This window comes from Neolamprologus brichardi, chromosome 19, assembly GCF_056152115.1.
Source record: "Neolamprologus brichardi isolate AB-2024 chromosome 19, ASM5615211v1, whole genome shotgun sequence".
NCBI classification, from domain to species: Eukaryota; Metazoa; Chordata; class Actinopteri; order Cichliformes; family Cichlidae; genus Neolamprologus; species Neolamprologus brichardi.
The window spans coordinates 14,612,457-14,627,935 of record NC_142122.1 but is presented as its reverse complement, the minus strand read 5'-3'; the positions used below and the strand labels follow the sequence as shown (position 1 = coordinate 14,627,935).

The 15,479-nt window shown below is 40.1% G+C and overlaps 1 protein-coding gene across 6 annotated transcripts; it reads right to left on the bottom strand.

Annotated features, from left to right (window-relative positions):
* Positions 1 to 1,405: 1,405 nt before the first annotated feature.
* Positions 1,406 to 15,020, bottom strand: kdm1a (lysine (K)-specific demethylase 1a). 6 transcript variants are annotated; one of them, XM_035911009.2, is made up of 23 exons: positions 14,944 to 14,997; positions 14,366 to 14,437; positions 14,215 to 14,266; positions 13,360 to 13,644; positions 12,864 to 13,032; positions 12,563 to 12,696; positions 12,407 to 12,485; positions 12,221 to 12,313; positions 11,995 to 12,101; positions 11,772 to 11,853; positions 11,372 to 11,466; positions 9,785 to 9,802; positions 8,805 to 8,947; positions 8,633 to 8,723; positions 8,407 to 8,541; positions 6,923 to 6,996; positions 5,875 to 5,986; positions 5,568 to 5,700; positions 5,277 to 5,464; positions 4,196 to 4,310; positions 3,892 to 4,019; positions 3,323 to 3,469; positions 1,406 to 2,935 (listed from the first exon to the last, which is right to left on the bottom strand). In XM_035911009.2, exons 3-23 carry the CDS (start codon positions 14,257 to 14,259, stop codon positions 2,735 to 2,737), a joined length of 2,574 nt encoding a protein of 857 aa, XP_035766902.1. In that variant the 5' UTR covers positions 14,260 to 14,266; positions 14,366 to 14,437; positions 14,944 to 14,997; the 3' UTR covers positions 1,406 to 2,734. The 6 variants fall into 6 exon arrangements, with proteins under 6 accessions (XP_035766902.1, XP_006798547.1, XP_087689057.1 ...); XM_006798484.3 differs by lacking the exon at positions 14,366 to 14,437 and having other exon boundaries at positions 14,230 to 14,266; positions 14,944 to 15,020; XM_087832931.1 differs by lacking the exon at positions 14,366 to 14,437 and having other exon boundaries at positions 12,864 to 13,029; positions 14,230 to 14,266; positions 14,944 to 15,020.
* Positions 15,021 to 15,479: the final 459 nt, after the last annotated feature.

The window sequence follows — 15,479 nt, the reverse complement described above, 5'->3', positions numbered from 1 at the left end:
TCCAGTAAATCAAAAAGGGGGACCAGTTAAGTACTGGTGAGATGTACCTTACGTGTCCAATGAGTAGGTGTTAATCGTGAAGATATTTTAAAATGTTTGACATGTCACAGTTGAAAAAATATAGTAACAGTTGCTTATTTCCATTCAGTTTCATAGTCCTAGTGTTATAGAGTCACTGCTATTGTCAGTCACACCTGTGGTTTTGCTTCTGCAATGTGAATAAAGAGACAAATAGCTGTTTCACATCTAGCAAACCCGCAGGAATCAAACTCGTTGTCATGGGTTAACCTGCTGTTGTGGTTTTAATCTGCCCCACATTCAGATGGATGGGAGGTGCTGCAGCACCGCGGTGCCTGTTTGGACCCTGGTACTTCTGAGCCTCAGCTCTGATGGCTGACCTGAATTAGTGCTGTGAAGTCAGCCGTAGAAATGACTCAGTGGCTCTTCAGGCGAGCGGAGGAGTGAAGCAGGATAGAGATCACACATTACAGCAGGTGTGAAAAGAAAACCGAGTGGGATGTTTACTGAGTGAACATGCAAAGGGTCAGAGGTCAATTGTGCAGAATTATATAAGTTTTAGAAGTGGCACTAGAGTGATTTTTATTTATTTATCTTTTGTACTTAATTTAGACAACCATGAGTGATGGGAAGATAATTTGTTGTATTGGTATTTAGTCATAAAAGTAGACTAAAGGAGAGATGTGATGAACAACACGTGGGAGGTTTTGTACCTGCATTAGCACACATTCCACCCAGCGGCTATGGAGCTGTAGTTACTTGCAGACTTTTATAATACTTTCTGCCTCTCTATAAACCAATCAGTTGATGTGGGCTACAGGCTATTATAAAAAATAACCTCACCAGTCAACAGTTACACACTGCTCTGAGTCTATGGTTTACCAGGGAGGTGAAAATATCTGAGTGCAGCAGTCCAAAACCCCAGCTCAAATTACTGTCGTTACATCAAACATCTCCTTTGGTCACGATAATAATAACCACAGCTCTGAGGAGGGGGAAAAAAAAGGCCCATGACGCTCAAGAGTGCATGGAAACAGAGGGGCACCGAGCCCTGAAACTTCAGAAAAAAACCTCATAGCTCAAGGCTGACCATTTTAATCTCCCCCTTCATTCATCAGATCCCCCACTATGTGGAGCTGCTGCCAGGGACCCTCATCTCTCTCTCAAAAACACAAACAGTACCACAGACCCTGGGAGGCAGCCAGACCTGCAATGGAGGAGGGTCACCGAAGGGTCAAAGCAGATGCAGCCATGTTATATGCAAATGAATGTAAAAGCGCAATCACGACAGTTGCAGGTAGTTGCAGCTCAAGAAAAGGGGGGATGAATCCTGAAATCTGACAATTTACACATTTAAATTTCAGATTTTCCAAAAAAAAAAAAAGACTTTAATATACGTCTTTTCTTCTTTTAATAAAAGAAACTGACAATACAAAAAAAGTGTTGATCACAATAAACAAAAAAGTTAATTCTTTGAATAGCTCTCTTTAACTTGTAATACAAGTCTTTTTCAATACACTTTCCAGCCTAAACAAATGAAATTTAACAGGCACACAGTTACAGTATATAGTAACATGTTAAGCTTTAAGACGACAAGACAAAAACAAAAGTCTTCTGGAGGAACAAAAGAACACATAAATAAGACATTCGGCTCTGATAGTTCCACATCGAATCACTCCAAGTACCGAAAGTAATTCCATGCCGGCAAATCTAAAACAACAACAACAACAAAAAATTCCCTCACGGTTCCCTAGCAACCCAGTCTATGTAGTAGGTCATGTCCTATTCTGGTAGTAGTTTGTAGTTGTACTATCTGCATATTTTCACATTTTTCTGGGACCTCTTAAGAGCCAAACTATGTCTGAAGAAATGCTCTAAGGCAAAAAAATCTTAATTAAACGCATGTCCAGAAAACTCTAGAAGTCTCATTATTTTATTCTAATAGCAAAAATTATTGGGGGATTTAATTGTTTTTCATGAGCCCCCTTTTATTTTATCCACTACTTTCTATCAATCTGATGGCATCTGCACATGTCTGGTCACTTTTCTGTAAAACTCTGTCATAGACATCTATCTCACTAAGTCTGAAAGATTATTATGATAGATCCTTACTGGGAAAGTGTCTCCTGCATCTTTGTGATTTTATCAGCTCAGTGGAGACTATCCCACAAAGAAATAGCATGTACATAATGACCATGTACCTAACGCTGTTTCTAATGCAATTGAAGGAATTTCACAATTTCCAAATACAGAAAAGACATTTCTGTCTGTGTGGACAGGCACAGACACAAATCACTATCACCCTGGTAGGTTTTGCCTGAATGAAGCTGTGAGGAACATTAAGGTTTGCCCTAAGTTTGAATGCCATCGTTATTTATCAATCCATGTCTAAATGGGACTTTAGACCTTACAGAGCTTTGACCAAGAGATTTATCTAGAGTGTGAAGGGAGAATTCACAGCAGGTGGGTGTCACCTGTCCTGCCTGCTGGATGCTCTACCCAGACACCACCCCTCACCAAAAACAACATTTCCTGTAGTGAGAATGCATCCGTCCCTGCTGTGTGTGACTAGATGCTGTCCAGAGTTTGTGTGTAAAAAGACCAATCCAGAAATGTCACCAGTTTATGGGTTAAACCTTGTTTTGTTTTTACGTTTTAATCACCAATTGTCTTAGTAGATCCAGTCCTGAGTAGGGAGGAGCTCAAGAGAAGTTTTTCAAACGGTGGCGGTGGGCGGAGTTTGCTGAGGGTTGCTGGTGCCAGTGGGAGTGGCTTGTCTGGGAAGTGTGTACATGGCACCGAGGAACTGATCTGCGATGCGGCCGGCCTCTCGAAGACCACTGAGGAGTGCCCCGTGAACTGTAGCAGGATAGTTTCTGATGGTGTGCTCACCAGCGAAGAAGAGACGAGGGACAGGCTGCAAAAGAAAAAAAACGCTTTGAGATAAGCTTTAAAATGTTCCACCGTTAGAGTCGGTTAAAAGTAGACGGGACTGGGAGGGTGGGGGTGGTAGTAAATTGTTGTGGCTCATCAGTCAACACATACATGCAACTTGTTCACATCAAATCAGCACGCCAACATCAAAACAGCCCAAAAACATCTGTGCTGGGAATGAACCGCTCCGCTTTGGTTTGGTTGAATATTGTGGGCAACTTTTCCTCATTACTTTCTCGCTCTCACTCACACACACACACACACACACACACACACACACACACACACACACACACACACACACACACACACACACACACACACACACACACACTCCTGAATAATAAGCAGCCGTCTGCTGAGCACTTACCTGGGAGGCTCCTGGTATTGCTGGGCCAGGCGTGATGGGCTGCGCCATCAGGTCATAGTCATTGCCTGAAGAACCTGCTGCTACATACGAGTAGGATCCTCTCGCCCAGGGGTCGGCACGCCAGCGGGTGACCACAGTTTCCTTCGGCTGCCATGACAACACACAACAAAAACAACACACGCTTTGTAAGAATTTTCCATGATGATATTAGAGGGACCTGTAAACAGCTGGATGGTGCACAGCTCCAACGCTGGCATGCATGCATGTGATTTTATCCCATTTGAAACCATAAGCAAATGATTTATAATGAAGGGTGGTTTGGATGCGACTCCCCCCCATTGCGGGCGCTTTCACATATGCTCGCTCTGTTAAGTTTTGCTGGTTATGGGGGTCAATTCAGGAATGAATTTGACATTCCACTTAAAGTATTGGAAAACTGAGAAAACCCCAATGTTTGAGCTTGAAAATAGCCCCAACCACTACTTCACTGGAGGCTTCAAACATAATATTAAGATGTGTCTGATCAAAACTAGGGGACAGAACACAAGACGACACACAAAAGGCTCTACCTGTGGCACAGCGCTACTTCCAAATATTCCTTTAAGGATGGCCAGGCAACGTCCAACTATAACGTCATCACTGATGTTCTCCATAATGCCAGCAGCCTCGCCAGCCATCAGAGCGAGCAGGATCGGGGCTAAAAGAAAGAGTCACAATTTGTTATTTAGACCAAAATATGGTTGGGGTTTTTTGGTTTGTTTTTAAAGAAACAAATTACTCATATGTCAGCTCTTAAGTAAAAGTAAAAGCCCTTAAGAAAGTACTGAAGCAGTAATAGCATCAACGGCTAGAAATATGTGATGTGTACACCACCTTTGTAGAGGTTCCAGAAAAGGAATAGTTCGCCCCGACTTGCAGTGGTGGAGCCGACGTGACCGAACAGGTTAACGCTTGGATCCCAGAACACGCGGTCAAAACACAGCACCACCTTCAGAAACAGGGAGGGTGATAAATTAAGAACAGTCACCTAACAATCAGGCAGCTTATTTAAGACAAAACTCAATAATTTGTGAAGTACATCTAATGCTCAGAACATTGACAGCTCAAAATAGGTAGGGCCATGTGAATGATAGAGCTCCTCCTGCTGGAGTAACCACGCTAGTAGCAGCTCAGATTGCATAATAATGCAGTACTCTCCTCTGTGATGCAGCAGAATTAGAAAATAAAGTACTCTGCTGCGGATGATGCACGACAACAGAGTAGAGGAGCTGGTGGGGGTCAGGAGTGACGCAGAATGAGCACTGATCGGATTACTAACACGGGGCAAAAAGCATCTTTGGTGTGCACGCCATCCAGCTTTGTTCCACCTACACATACATGGCTCTCCTCTAGTCACCACTCATCATCTTCCAAACTAACATGAGGAATAGAACAACAATAGCATAGACATATATAGAGAAAATTGGAATCCTACACTGATTTATGAAATAAAAAAATAAATAAAAAATACACTAAAGAAATCAGCTCAATACAGCAGAAGTGCAAGCTTAGCAATTTGAGCGCAGAATAGCAAACCCCTCAGGACTACAATCAATAAATCCTGAATAATGATTTTGCTTTAAATGCAATATCCCTCCAGCAGCTGAAGGTCAGGTTCTCAGCATAATTATGCTGCAGCAAAAACAGAGGGTCATCTTCCTGAGAAACAAGCTCCTCAGTCCTGCTGAAAACACGCTACATGATTTAAAATAGCTTGAGCGCTGAAGCTGAACATGACAACATGTGTTAGGAGTCAGGCAAAAGTTGGGCACATCACTTCCATGTGTTACCCCGCTGTGAATGAGTTTAAAACCAGTATAAAAATGCGACTCTGTTTTTATGAGTAGAACCTAAACAATGCAGAGTGTATCCTTTTCACTTAAAAAAAATGCTTATCCATATATTTAAATCCAACCTTGTTGAGGTTGCCGAAACCCATCCTCTGTATAGCTGATGTCTTCCACTCTGGCAGTGGGGGAACAAATTGGACTGCAGGGGGCTGCTGCTTCAGCACCCCGAGGGGTAGCGTGCACAGCACAGCGTCACACTTGTAGATGAATGTCTGAGTCGTGGAGCGAGTGTTCACAGCTATAACCTCACAGCCTGCAGAATCAACAAGAGTGCTCCTTAAACATTCTGCATTTATATGAACTGCAATACTGAATGACTTCAGTTCCACTTTTGCCAAATGACATAAGACACATACCAGATGCTGTATATCGGACCTGCCGCACCGCTGTGTTTAGTTTGATGTCCAGGCCCTCAGCCAAGGCCACAGGAACACACGAGTAACCATTTCTTACTGTTAAGTGGCTGCCAGTGAACTCAAAATCATCATCCTGTGGAAACATTAATTTAACATTTTATCTCAGCACAATACCCAAAAGTATTTCAAAGCAACAATAGCTTATTGAGCATATGAAAAAGCCAAGAACCTCGACTGTCTTCATTAAAACCAACCGCAGTCTTGCATTGCACAGTTAAGTCTTTTCAAAATGTGTTCGTGTACATACCTGATCCCAGTGCTTGAGAGAAAGGGTGGAGAGGGGTGTAGCGTTGGCAAACTCCAAGTTGGCAAAGTGCCAGTCTAGGATCTGCCGATCCCTGGATGACAGGTAAACATCACTGTGGGAAAGAAGGGGGAGGCAACGAGAAGTGAGGTACACTGACAGCTCACGCTAACTCAACTCAGGCTGCTCTTTCAAATGAAATTCTGAAAGAGTTGGGATGCTGTTTAAAATACAACTAAACACACAAAAATATAACTAAAAACACAAACCCGTTATCTGATAAACTGATAACAGATAGAGCCCTTTCTACCACCGTGTCCATTGATTTTTGGGCTTGTCCCATGCGTGCAAAGAAGTTTTGGAAACTGCTGAACCTTGAGGTGCTCATTTTTACTTTTCTAACTCTGCCTCTTTAAAAAGCTCTTTTTATACCCAGTCATGTTACTGACCTGTCGCCAGGTAACCCAATTCGTTTTCTTTTTAGTAACACTTACTTTTCCCACCTTTTGTTGCCCTTTCTCTTATAAATACTGCTTCATAAAATGCAAATCAGTGTAACCACTTTTTATTTATGTCTTGGAAAGCATCTCATACTTTTTTTTCGTGACTGGGTTTGTATTTTAAATTTTTTTCTTTAAAAACAGTCAGTGTTGTTTATTTAACCAACAAATTTCACTCAATCTATATTTAGCAAATGATGCTTCAACATAATCAGTCCAGTATTTTTACCTGTGAAAGCCCCTGAAGATTTACATCAGTAATGACATCGCAGGTTAGTGTTGCAAACCCAACTGTGACTTTCATTAAAGGACCAAAAAACAATTCCTTAATAATAAATCACCACTGTAAACCTGGAAACAGGATTTACTTTGCCACTAAACACCAAAGTGGTACAAAGTACAGCCAACTCTGGGTATTTGTTCTAGCTCAGAACTCAAATGTAAAAACAACATCTCAATGAAAAAATAAGATTTCTTTAGAATTGTTTTTATAACCCCCCAAAAAACCCAAATCCTGTTGGGGTTCTTTGGGATGGAGGGTGGGGTCTTACCTGGGTGGATTTGCTTCCAGCTCTTGGAGTTTCTCTTCAAGTTTGACTTGCATCTCCACCAACTCATCATACTCCTACAAACAAACAGCACAGTCATGTAATGTAGATTTCATTCAGTGTACATACAGCCTAGACGTTTAGCAGTGTCACAAGGGATCACAATCACAGTGTAGGAAACTTCTTATGCTTCCAGATACTGGGAATATTATCACAAATACATGATTTTTAAAAGTGTTTTTATAGTCTGGCCTCGTTCACTATCTTAATAATTTTTTACTTCAGCTTGCATTTAGTATGCACTTCAGGACCCAAAATTAGCAATACACCAGTACTTATGTCAAACAACAGACTTTTGGAGATTGAGTTTCACATGCATGTACATGTGTGTACACGGTACACACCCTGAGGGTTTCAGGTCATGCAGAAAGGACACGCAGCTTTGACAGAAAGAGCTGACTTAACCTGTTCAGTTCACCACAAGAGTAAAAACTAGGACAGTGCAAAGTCTGGTATTACCACGTAGCAGTCGAAGCTCCAGGCAAAGCTACATTAAGTCTTAAGGATCCCTCGCCTATAAACTAGCTGACCTGAGGAAACACAAAAAGTGGCAAGACTACCACAGAATCTCTCAACAAAAAGAATTTCACTGGCTTTAAAATCTTGTTCTACAGTGCAGTCATAAAATAATATAATGTGCATAAACACACACACACACACACACACACTCTTAAAAGCCAAGTCTGTCTTGCTAAAAGTGTATGTATACACATGTGCAGACAGAAAGACTGTAAGACAGTGATTCAAACCCTTGAAGTGGTCTCTCAGACAGCGGATGGGTCGCAGACAAATCCAGTTCAGATACCAGCTGTGTTTAAACTAAATCTTCCCCCTTAAATACACACACAGCAGTAGTGGAGGTGATTTATCCTCACCAAAAATAAAACAGCGGCACTCACTCTAATATTACGTCCAACTGAGGCATTAAACCACTTAAACACAGCCTGTCTGGTTTACTTAGACAGCACAGCATTAAAATTCTGCGAGGCATCCACCCTGAACTAGTGGTCCATAAAATATCCCCTTCAGATGATAGTACTTCTTTAGCACTATAATACTCTTAAAATCACTTGTTAAATATTGAAAGTTCTTTCCTACACACTGTGGTGGGTCAACTTCCCGACCAATGAATGAACCTTATAATAAACCTAGAATGTCTAATACTGCCTCATAGTAGCTCAACCTACAGCAAATAAAAACAAAACACAGACACTATGTGACACTAACAAAAGTGTAGGATAGTGTAAGGAGTTGTAGCTATAATGCTCTTCTATGACACTGATTAGTGATTTTTGGATCATATCCAACTGTCCATCCTCTTCCCCTTATCCCATGTGAAATACATTTGCTTTTGATCTGAATTAGTGTTAGACTGGCGATCTGTCCAGTGTCTATTTTCCATTTCTCAAAAAATACATCAAACTTACTTTGCAGAGTGCGGTGAGGTCTCTGTGCTTGCTCTTCACCAGGAATTCAGCTGTGATATCTCTGGGGGGTTTTACTTCACTTGCTTCTTTATACTGCTGATGGAGCTCCTTAACACGTTCCTTAGTGGATACCATCTGAAAGGTGGAGAAAAGAGTTGAGGTAGGTAAGCAGAGCGAGGGGAAGAAAGTGGCAGCTAAGAAAATTCATAAAGTAATTTATGCTCACCTTATTAAGAAGATCCCTGAGCTCTTCCTGAGTCTTCACAATCTTCTTCCAGTGTTCTATCTGCTCATCTTTTACATGCTTCTCCTGCAGCCTACACACATACAGACACATTAGAGGTGTATTCAAGTACCAATAAGCATCTTTGATACTGATACCAGATTCTTTTACTCACTGTATGACCACCTCCAAAGCCTGACCCAGAGACACTGGTTTGTTATTGAGAAAGTTAAAGTCCAGCTGGTGGCTGAGGTAAGAGGTGGCCTCCAGCAGTCGGTTGAACTCTTGCTCCACCATCTCATCTTTTTCTTTTGGTACCTGGACACCCAAGCAATCGCATGAGGAAAATTTCTCATTGGTGGCATTTAAAAGACAGCATAATAAAACTACAGGCACATGAGACATGGCACTAGTCAAATAAACAAAACTACACTTAACTCTTTTGATGTTTAGGGATAATGGAATCAATACTGACAAAAAAAAAAAACTTTGATTCACTAATAAAAGTTATTCATGTCTCCTTAAAAAATACTTAGAAATATTACAGTATTTGATGCCTTGATAAACATGCAGAAAGAGATTTATGACGTGTTTCAAAATCACAGAACACAGACAATGCAAGAAAAGAGTTAGCTCTATGGCTAAGCATTAGTAGAACACATTACGCATTATGATTGGGGTGAAACACATGAGGATGCTGTACATTTATCAAAGAATGGAGCTTTCTTTATTTTTATTTATCATTGAATATTTTTCACAGCCAGCCTCGTCTACTGCAATTTAGTAGAAATATAGCCAATGATATAACTAGATTTTCTGCATAGCATTGCTATTAAAATGAGCTAAAATATTGTGTTTGTAATGCGTTTTTTGCTTTAACCAAAGTTACTTTTTCACAAATTGAAACCAGAAACATTTAAACTGATTTCTTATCAACTCACTACTTTAAAAAAAAGCTAAATATAGTGTTTTGTCATTTTTTATTCAAACACAAACGTTAATGACACTTTGCTTATTTGCTGTTCTCTTTAACTACTACAGGGATTTAAAAAGGTTACATGATATGAAGTTCAAATGGATGAGCAGCAATATTTAGTTCTAAAACTGGTTAAAAAGGAAGTAAGAGAAATAGTATGCAAATAAACAGATACATACACTTGTGCACCGTTCACCCTTTAGTAGTTCACCAAAAAGATGAACATGGCAGGGGTTGAAAAGACAAAAGGGGAGAGGGGAAGAGAGAGACAACATATTAAGTAAACATTTTCAAAGTCAAACAGTTTTGCACAAAAGTAAATCATGTACACTTAATTTGCCTTTTCCTGCAGGGGGGTGAATTAGTTACACCTAATGTGGCTGCTTCAAAAGATTTCAAAATAGAGCCTTGAAAAGGATCCTAAACATCCTACTAATGTTGCTGCAGTTTAATGGGCAGAACACAAACTAAAGGGGGAAAAAAACAATTTAATGACATTAGGCTATATCCGTTTCTAGGCTGTTCAGTTCCTAGAGGAACTAGAGCTGTTGTTGATCAGACGCAACAGTATGTAGTTAAGAACTCTACCACCATGTTTCGGTGAATCTTTGAAAGCCATAAAAAGGACAAGTACCAGCTAGGAACGCAAACACAGCACTTTAATGCCAAGAGTTCATCTTTTCTGCAAGCATCAAAAAAAGAAAAGAAAAGAAAATCCTAACAGAATGTTGTGGTTTACACATCTGTACATGTTAAAAGCAGACTCTGTGGCGCTTCCGACATTTATGCATGAATGTGTCTAAAAGCATGGCCATACCCTCGTTTAAGTTACAAGTGCAAACACACAATCAATTTCAACAAACTCAGAAACCACTGACTTGTTGTTGGACATAATAAAAAGACTCATTCAAACATTCAGAGTGACAGAGAAACCATGTGAACCACCAGACCCACAATCAGGAACAGAAATCAAATAAATAAACCAGCATGGAGGTGGGTTTTGAGCAGTGGTTATCAAACTGTGGGGGATGATGGGGAACAGCCAGGTGAGAAAAAAACATAATAAATTGACCCTGTGATGTACGGTGAAGCTACTTTGTGATTTGAACCCTTATGTTAGTAACTGATAAAAATGATGGCTTCCCACGTGTTTGTTTTCACGAGATACATTTGCCAACTTTAACCACATTTCCACATCAATTACTAAATGATTAAAGCTGCAAACGATTACAAAATCATCTCTTAAGAGTTAGGTAACCCAACAGAAATCATGTGAAATGACCCCAAGAAAGGCATTCATTGGAAACATCTTCACAAGACAGATGAGGTGAAGCAGAAAACACAGACTTTAACATGTCTACTGAACATTGTGTGGGTCTGGTCTGGAGCTAGGGCAAACATAAGTTGTGCATGGAGGTTATATGCGTTATTAAATCAAATGGTTCACATAGTTCTGTTACCATCACTGGGAATGTTTAATGTGTGTGTCAGTATGAACAGCAGCATGGTTGAAGCAAGCAGACATTTTTCACACATCAGCATGCATGCCTCTATTGCTGTTAGCCTATTGCCACATCATCGTTTTGTAACAAAATTTGGATTTTTACAAAAAAAAAAAAAAACAACAAACACACACAAAAAGTTTGTTATTAAAATTAAATCAAATATATATTTACAAATATCTTAGGAGCCCCATTGAGTTTTGCTGCAACAGGATAATAGACAAGAGGCACCTCAGTATTATTAAGATCATTCATTGTACTTACAGCCTGTCCATTGGCTTCATATAGTGGACACTTCTGTTTGATCTTGGCTAGCTCCATGTTAACCTGCTTACTGACAACTGCCATAGGATTTCCTCCTGAACAAGTGCACACACAGACCCAAAATACAATGACATTACACAGGCTGTTATCACCCTCTACAGGTTAATCAAAGTAAAACTAAACCAATATAAAACTATAATTAAAAATTAGCTCTCTTAACACTGTGATCTCAGATCATGTGACACTAAAAATTATTTGCATCTTGAACACATGACGCTTCTGAGTTTTGGAGTATTAGGAATTGTATACTAAAATATATGCACCTCTATAGCACAAAAAACTTACTAAATGGTAAAAATGATTAACTTCAGCATCTCAACAAAAACAATCTGATTCTTACCCAGCCCCGTCACTACCATGGCTCCAAGATCTGCAACATAGTTGCCCTTCCTGAATGTGGCCACTCTGCCTCCAACACGGTCCTGCATGGAAAGATTAACATTTCAAAAAGCAATTTAAAAGTATACATGAATAGAATTTAGAGGCTTATTATAGTGAGCATTTTACAATCTCAAATGACTTATACCAACATCTGATTAACAGAAATACTGTTAGTAATGTACCCTGGCTTCCAGCACAGTAACATCCATCCCAAAGCTCTGCAGCTGCCGGGCTGCGGCCAGGCCAGACACACCTCCACCAATGACTATAACCTTTCCAGTCTTCTTTGCTGCAGGACAAGGCAGTATTTTGTTTTTCAACTCAAAGTCATGTAGAAAACATAAAATGTACCAAAATTAGGTTAATTGCTAGTGCTATTTCAGCAGTAGAATAACTGGATGAACTTACTGGGTAAAGGCTTGACCCTCTTGTAAATACCAAAGTTAATGAGACCATGCCTTTCCAAGTAACTGTGTATCCTGTGGACCAACACAGCATCACCTACAAAGAGAACAAATGGACATCAAATTTCTCTTTCTGTATGAGGACAAAAATAAAAATAATGGGGAAAAAATTTTTTATTTAATTCCTCACTGTTATATGGAGCTTCAAGCTGCTGCGCTGTGGCCTCAAAGGTCAGCTGTATTTTAGGGTTGTCTAGCCACAGTTGGAGCTGGATGAGAATAACATGAATTACAGTACTGCCCTTTATCTAGAAACTCAAATTAATCCATTTATATGAATACATACCGTGCGGTTGCGAATGTACAGAAAGACCTTCTGAGTCTGTTGGGGACCGCTGATGATGTCAGGGAAGCAGGCTGCTTCCTGGGATGTCATACGGTCATGAGGAAGACGGCTCTGGAAAGCAGCACCTTCCAAACCTAAAAATAAACACGCATATTTCTTTTCTGTTGAAATGAAGTCTAAGATCAGTTTAACACGCCACTGAGTTAAGAATTGCAACCAATTAGCAGGTAAATGATTATACACAATGTTCAATAAGAACATGTCTTCTTTTACTGCTCTAACATGCAAGTGTTTCACACACCAGACGGTTCATCTGGTTCACTGTCATTCTCTTCCTCCACTGGTGGGGGTGGAGGAGGGATGACCTGCTTCCTTTCTTTCTCTGCTTTGGCATTCCTCTCCTCCTCTGAGTAGTATTCATCCTCCGAAAGATTAGCCAGGCTTTCGTCCATCTCGCGGTACTCCACCTGCAACAGTAGGCACAATAAAAGCATCATTAAAACCGGCGTTCGCGTAAATCGTTCATTTACTCCCACTTCTCTTAGAAGTGCTGAAACATTTCTCAGGCATAACCAACAACTGCCAGAAATATCACACTGTAAACACTGGGAAACAACTGCCACTTCTAACTTTTCACGGAGGTGCAGACGCAGAAAAATACCTGTATCTTGGGATAATGAACACTCCTCAGATAATGAATGCTCCTGAAGCACAGAATATAATCAATTTTCATGATGCCACAATAAACTTATTTCCTTTCCTTCCCTCGTGAGCATCTATAAACCTTAAATATTTACTTTTGCTCGCTTGCGTCGACTCGTCCTACGGACTTCAGCAGAGTCCTGATCTGCCCCTCCGGGGCCTGACTGGTGTGACAAAGAGGCTCCTCCATGTTCCCCACTAGGGGAAGACCTGTCCTTTTTCTTTGAATCCATAGCTCCAGCCACTGAGGCTGCAGATCCCGTCTGGATGTCAGAACCCGGGGCCCTATCACCTCCCGCTGCAGAAGACGAAGAAGAGGAGGAGGAACCCGCATCTGATTTCTTGCTAGACAGCATTATGGAGGATGTTGGAGGCCTCTCCTAAACAAAAAAGGGAACAGGAATGAGATGTACTCCTTAATGATGATGCTTACAACAACAAAAAGTGAAATGGTTGAAATTTAGATGTTCGCAATAGTGTAACCAATAATAATAATAATAATTAAAAAAAAATATTGGATGAACATGATGATGTGGTTTTGAGCACTGGGTAAATAACTGTGTGCACACATTACTGCACTTTAAGGTGCAAAATATATGAAAATTAAAGATTTACTTTACAGCAACATATAAAAAGTACAAAATCCATAGGGATAAGAAACAATGCAGAAGGGCCTGCAAGCCTTTGCACTGTCAGTCCAAAAGCCCTTGTAAGTGTAATTCTCAGTAATTGAAGGTTTGGTTAACAATTACTTTTCATCATAAACATTTGAACATCCTCCTGCCATTTGAAGCAAGAACTGCAAAATACTGCCTGGTGTTTGAAAATACATCATCCCAAAATAAAGACATTAATTCGTTTTTAAATCTCTATAACTGGATGATTTAAACAATGTTGCGTGTGCATGGATGTCATGACTTTATGAAATGAGGGCACCAAGGTACAGTAACCTTGTCTTGTTTTACCCATTTCTCCGTGCACCTGGTAATATCCATTCAAACACTAAGAAATAAAGACAGAACCAGAAATATGGTTACGAACAGGACTGTTTGATATCGGCCTTTTGTGCAATTTTGAATGGATTTTAACTAGCTAAATTACTTCGTAAAATACTGAGACCCTGCGTGGGACGAAGGTCTTTCACAATGTCTGTCGATCAAGTCGAGATATCTCCTGAAGAAAACAGGAAATGGCTTGCCGTTTGCCCGTCTGTATCCTACTTTCTGATTAAATATGCCCAATCCCGTTAGTCAGGAACCGTCTTTCTCTGAATTGTTTCAGCTAGCAAGCTAACGACAAAACTAGCTTAGCAATCATTTGCCAACAGCAGGTTTTCTTCTGTCTAGAGCCTTAAATGCACCACATGAATTTCATATCGTAACCATTTAACGCGACTGCTCAACACGCAATGTACTGCAGCAATATAGATTTAACTGAATTGAATATATTCCTTTCTAATTTCTCATTGGCGACCATGCTAGGTTAGCCAATGCTAACAATAAGCTCCGGCTAGCACCAATGGTAGCATAAGAACACGTACGCCGGTTTGTTTGGAAATTAATGCGTATTGATACACTGTTCGCGAAATCGTTTGCAAACGTTCTCACACTACTCTGCACTACACTGCTACTGTTTTAAGGTAACCGGAAATTATAAAATACTGGAAATATTAATAATACCTCTCAATCCCCCAGAAGATGTCAACACAAAGACTCCACACTATTAGACCTTGCACAACGAACTTCTCTGTGATTGGTGAATGGAAAACGTTACGCAATTGCCGCCCTGTGTAGTTAATGGTTGAGATAACTGCCAATCTAAAACAATGCCGAGCCTTTGAATAGCTCCTACTGTTACTGCCATTACTCGAGGGCGCTTTTCGTGGTTAAATGGCTCATAACTACTGCAATGGATGAAATATTATTTACCTTTAGATATGAACACTAGATATGGTGCTCTGGAACAGCTTCTGAATCCAGCACGGAAAGAGCGTTTTAAAGAAAAATAATAATTTATTACTAAATTACAGCATATGTTATACTGAGTCAAAATTACAAGTCAGTTTATCAAATTTTTTTAATTAAGTTTGCCTTGTAAAGCCTGATTCAAAAAAATATATTTGTTGAATAAAAGTAAATTAATATCAGTTTGCCCATTTCGGTTTTAATTTGCATAATTTTTGTTACTTCCGGCATTTTTTGTGGAGTTTATTGGG